We start from the raw sequence: 6,000 nt of genomic DNA, 5'->3' as shown, positions 1-6,000 counted from the left end.
TAAAATCAGTCCAAATTCTTGCGATTTCTTGACATTACAAGTCCTAAACCATCTTTTAAACTCAGTATTTCATCACATAATCACAACTCTATGTATTATACATTACGGGTATCATTCTATTGCCAACTCACACATCTAAATCATCAATATCCTTCATGTCATCAACAATCCATCATAACCCAAGAACCCAAAAACCAATCCGACAATTATCTAACACTTAGGCCAAATATAATAATTAGGATATACTCCCTTTACCTTACATTGAAGCTTGGTATCAAGATTCTCTTCGCGTTCGACAAAACCTTCAAGTTCTCCCAAGCCCTAGCTCTCATCACTTTCACGTTCTTCCAAACTTTTCACGATTGAATGAAAACCCCCTTCCGTCTTTTTCTCTTTTATTTCATTTAATCCCCTTGAATTCACTATCTCTACCTCACTATTATTCTGTTTATTTAATCAAAATAATCCCAACTAATTACTCTAATTATTATAAAATACTCCTAATTCTCAATAATTCTCATCACACCTATGCACCACCAAAAATCATCGAAACATCATATCTCATCATCAAAACAACAAATATCATCATTAGAACGTCAAGACTTCATAAGAACTCATATATTCACGCCAAACTAATTAAATAATTAATCTAGATTTTTGAGGTGTTACACCATCTACCTCAAAGAACTTGATGTGATACTTAAGAATTTCTAGAGCCATTTGGTACCAACGGACTATTGCAGGGTGTTTGCTCATGTACATTGAGCTTATGCAGACGGCTACATAACATGATTCTATAGGATGTCAAACTCTATCATGATACTAAACACTCTTGTAAGACAACCTAAATCGTCTAATCAGGAGGTACTTAATGATAGGGATGACCTCACCTAGGACATAAGTAGCGTCTGTCGGTATATTATAGATATGGTGGACATGGTGAATTACTAAATACCAAAATTTCCGTTTTAATTTGTAACAAATAAGCTTTAAATAAATTTTACTTATTTATAGTATGTTTACATCAAAACACTTTCAATAATATAAATCTAAAGTCATTCTTTTTATTACAAAAACTAAAATCATTTTTAATAAATCTTTATCAACAACAAAAAAATATTTTAATAAGTTATTTTTAAGGTCTCTTCCACGTTTATATTTTGAATTTTGATTTGTTCAACAAAATATACACAAATTATAACTAACAAGTTAGGGTTTGTGGATGGAAACATGAATGAGTAAGATGAAACAGTGGTAGCATCCGAGAGTTTCTATGAGAAAAATCCATCGATCATTCATTCACCTTCAAATCATCACTCTCATTTTACAACCCTATAGCATGTAGCTTCCCAAGGCATTTTTCTATTTTCATCTAATAATCATGAACACAGAAAATCATATTCGTAACAAAGATAGGATCAGTGATTTGCCTGATGCTCTATTGCTTCACATTCTCTCTTTTTTGAACACCAAACAAGCTATTCACACTTGTATTCTCTCCCCAAGATGGAAGAATCTCTGGAAGCATATTCCCACTCTTACATTAATATCTTCACAATTCACCACTGTCGAGATTTTCACCGAATTCGTCTCTCGGATCTTGTCTATTCGCGATAACTCAACCGAAATCCACACTCTAGAATTTCGCCGCCATAAAGTCATGGAGCCTTGCCTGCTCGAAACCGTTCTAAAATACGCAGTTTCACACAATGTCCAACGATTAGATATTGGTGTTACGTGTGTTATTCAACACTTTCCGACTTGTTTATTGTCATGTCGCAACTTATCATATCTTGATCTTTATGTTAGTCATCCTACGGTTTACGGTACGACCATATTGTTTCCTAGTTCTTTGGATATGCCAGTATTAACCAGCTTGGGTCTATGGCACTTTGCATTTTCGGTTGGCAATGATGGTCGTGTCGATCCATTTTCAAAGTTAAACAGTTTGAAAAGTTTGAATATTGTGTATTGTGAAGTCGCGGACAACCAAAACCTTTGCATTTCAAGTACTGAGCTTGTCAATTTATATATATACATGGTTCATTATGCACCTAAAACATATTTCGGAATCGAGCTATGTGCTCCAAATCTTTGCACCTTTGTTTTTAGTGGTATTCCTGTTGAGAAACTCTCTTGGAGCAAGAGCAATCTCTCTTCTATCAAACGAGTAAGTATTGATATAATAGAATTTTGGAAATCATCACAGACTTCATTGGTTCTATTCGACTGGCTGTCTGAACTTGCTAATATGGAATCGTTGATCATCTCTTCAACTGCTCTTCAGGTACTTTAGGGGCGAAAAAATATCCTTTTCACTTTACACTTACAATGACCCGAGTTTTTCTAATATGCTTGCTTCTTCTATTGTATTTATAAATTTTATCAAAATTATGACTTGAAATAAAAAAATCCTGATACTTGTTGCTTGTTTAGGTTCTTTCCTTAGTTCCGAATTTATTGTTTGAGCTCCCTTCGTTGTGTAACCTGAAGTCACTCAGGGTAGAAAAGAAACAAATTTCATCGATACCGGATGGAATAGTGGACATTTTGATTCAAAAATCGCCTTCACCAAAGGTTTACATCAGAGATTGATTGAGGTTAAATGTGAATTCTACTTCTTAAAGAGAGACTTTTTTCTTTAGTAGTTTTGTTTTTACATCCGTTTTTGTGTTTATGTTTCCCAAGATGCATGTGGTTATAAATTACAATACCTTGATGCCAAAGGCACAAAATTTCGGTCTTAAAGTATAACCTATAGTAGTAATAAAAAATCATACATGTCCAAAATTTTAGTGTAATCAGTATGAAATTCAGTACTATTTTTTTTTTTTGTAGTTTCTATCTGTTTATGTTGAGAATAAAGGTTTGGTAGGATCTAAAATGGTGTTTTGGGTTTTTTGTTTAACATGTATAAATTGGTTGAGATAGTTTAAGTTTATGAGACTATACATTAAGTCATCATGCTTGTCTGCCTTCAAAGTTAGAGCTTTGAGAACCAATTTAGCAACAAAAGTGAAGATGGAACCTTGGTCAGGAATAAAGCAGATGATGTGACTAAATTTATGAAGAAATTGAAGGTCCCCCCAATGGATTTTGCATATAGCAACCTCATTTACCTTGCTGTCATTAATGTAAACAAATTGTCTATGCAACTCATGAGTTCAATTCAACTATGTTTTTCCTCATTTTGTGAACTACATATTTATTGATTACGCTAATCGACTGTTACAAATTGATGTTTTGATCAAGTGTTGTTTTTCTGTGTTAGAAATGCATATCATTGTGGAGGCTGTATAGGTGATGTGAGTTGAGGTTCACATTCAAATTTGAAATTCAATCAAGGGAAAGCATCTTCTATTTTCAGAGCTACTGCTGAAATTTTTCACATGATTAGTAATATAATGAAAGCATCTTCTATAACTGGAATAAACCACACACCTTCACAAGTCTGCTTAGTTTGATATAGAAATACATGTATGTTTGCAAATCAATACGGTAGTGTACAAACAGCAGAACAATCTACAGCCACAAGCACTACTAAACCAATTATATTGTACTTGAACTAAGTACAATAGAAGTGATTCTACCTCTGAGATAAGGTAAATACGAGTTCATTTGGATTTTGATACAACAGTCTGTAATCCCTCAAACACGAGAGATTTGTAGAGGCGAAGTTGTTTAAGAAAGAACGTAACAGTCTGTCGTCTCTCAAGCAAGAGGGTTGAAAATGTGAAGTTACCTATTTAAAGGATATAATTGGTTGATGATGATAATGACACACTGAGTAGTCACCTTGCTTGCTCACTTTATTTTTTTTTGTTTGGTTATTAAACATATCTTTGTTTTACTATTTGTGGTATATGTGTGTCGCAGCATGAAAAATACTCGAGTGTATTAAAGGTTCGGAATATGACAAAGTCGTCATCGAAATATATTGTCCTTACACATTCAGTACCGACACCCTGTGAATCTGATAATACATACTCCAATTGATGCACCCATAACTTTCGATGATAAGTGATATGTATCCTCTCCCGCCACTTGACAATACTCATTTTCTTTTACTTCAGTATTAGAATCACCAGTTTCTTTAGTTTGTAGCATAAGGAATTTGTTTATTTGGACACTTGTGAGATGATGAGAATTTCTCATCGCAAAATGTTTCCGAAAGTGTATTTTCGAATTTATTTTGGAAGTATATTTCTAGAATTTTCTTTTTGCCAAAATGAGGTTGTTTGTGACTCAGTAACGAAGAATTTAATGTATTTTGAATGCGTCCGGTGATGCATTTCTGAATTCTAAGATTAGTTTTGACTTTTCACAAGGGTGTTGTAGTAATACTTAGAATGCCTTATAAACAATTCTCTTATTTTATTCAATTCTAAGTTTTGATTCCATATTAGCAAGTTCAATCAGCCACTTGAGTAGAACTAATGAAGTCTCCTTTGATTTCCAAAATTCTATTATATTAATACTTACTCGTTTGATCGAAGAGAGATTGCTCTTTCCCCAGCAGAGTTTCTGAACCGGAATACCACTAAAACTAAAGGTACAAAGACTTGGAGCATATAGTTCCATTCCAAAATAGGTTTCGGGAGCATAATGTCTCATGTTTATGTATAAACTATCAAGCTTGGTACTTGAAATGCAAAGGTTTTGCCCACCCGCAACTTTACAATACACCATTGTCAAACTTTTCAAATTGGTTAATGCTGAAAATGGATCAACACGACCATCATTGCCGGCCATAAAGGCAAAGTGCCTAAGATACAAGCGGGTTAATAGTGGCATATTCAAAGAACTAGGAAACAGTATGGTCGTACCATAAGCTGTAGGAAGATTAAAACAAAGATCAAGAGAGGTTAAACTGCGACACGACAATAAACAAATCGGAAAGTGTTGAATATCACATTCAATAGAGACATCTAATAGTTGGACTTTGTGTGAAATAGCATAATTTAGAATCGTTTCGACTAGGCTAGGTTTAGTGACCTTACTACTGCGAAATGTTAGAGAGTAAAGATTTGTTGAGATATTGCGAATAGACAAGATTCGAGAGACGAATTTGGTGAAAATCTTGATAGTGGTAAATTGTGAGCCAATTAATGTAAGTGTCGGAACATACTTCCAGAGATTCTTCCATCTTGTGGAGAGAATACAAGTGTGAATAGCTTGTTTGGTGTTCAAAAAAGAGAGAATGTGAAGCAATAGAGCATCTGGCAAATCGCTGATCCTGTCTTTGATTCTCCTTCGTTTCACCATTTTTCTTTTCATCTTTGTTTGTAATTTGATAGTGTAGCTGTGGGAGAATGATCGGTGAACTTTCACAAACCCTAAACCATCTGTTTTTATAGTTTGATCTAAAGTGATTTGGAATGCTTTCAAATTTTGAAAGATTAAATTTATATTATTATAATTATAATATTATAAAGATTTAAAAACATATTATATTGATTTACTAGGATTTGCTCTTCAAGTTCCAATATTTTTTTTTATATAAAGATGTGATTTTAGATGAATTGGAAAACGGCTGAAGTATAGGAGAAAATTTTGGTACATCTTATGTGAATGAATTGCTACTTGGTTTTAACGTGTTGTTTCCAGAAGTAGAAAATTCTCTGATGATAGAAAGAATAGCATATTTTACAGCTGTGATTTTCTCTATAAATTGAACCCGGATGAGTTTTTCTTTATAAGTGGTTTAGTCTATATTTATTTTACTGTATCTTTATTCTTTATTATATAAAATTTTTTATATGGAGTAATTTATGCAACTCCTAATCTAACCCTAATTCTCTTTCTTTTTATCTACATTTAATGAATTGATATTTTGATTTATATTTATTTTTACTATTATATAAAATGGAGCAACATAATTAATTTAAAGATATTTTAAAGAAAATTTTAAACAAATAAATAAATTTAAAGAATAAAAAATTAGGGTTAGATTAAGACTTGCATAATATTATTAATTTACTGCCATTTACAGTAAAATGC

General features: G+C 32.7%; 2 protein-coding genes across 2 annotated transcripts; one reads left to right on the top strand and one right to left on the bottom strand.

Annotated features, from left to right (window-relative positions):
- Positions 1–1,381: 1,381 nt before the first annotated feature.
- On the top strand, positions 1,382–2,754 carry LOC131659514 (F-box/FBD/LRR-repeat protein At1g16930-like). The gene is made up of 3 exons (XM_058928697.1): positions 1,382–2,287; positions 2,437–2,577; positions 2,689–2,754. The coding sequence occupies exons 1-3, from the start codon at positions 1,382–1,384 to the stop codon at positions 2,752–2,754; spliced, it is 1,113 nt and encodes a 370-aa protein (XP_058784680.1).
- A 1,620-nt stretch (positions 2,755–4,374) lies between these two features.
- LOC131659513 (F-box/FBD/LRR-repeat protein At1g16930-like) lies at positions 4,375–5,265 on the bottom strand. Its single transcript, XM_058928696.1, has one exon. It carries the CDS (start codon positions 5,263–5,265, stop codon positions 4,375–4,377), a length of 891 nt encoding a protein of 296 aa, XP_058784679.1.
- Positions 5,266–6,000: the final 735 nt, after the last annotated feature.

This window comes from Vicia villosa, linkage group LG3 (assembly GCF_029867415.1).
Source record: "Vicia villosa cultivar HV-30 ecotype Madison, WI linkage group LG3, Vvil1.0, whole genome shotgun sequence".
NCBI lineage: Eukaryota > Viridiplantae > Streptophyta > Magnoliopsida > Fabales > Fabaceae > Vicia > Vicia villosa.
Note: the sequence above shows the minus strand (reverse complement) of the source record. Positions and strands in the feature narration are given on the sequence as shown.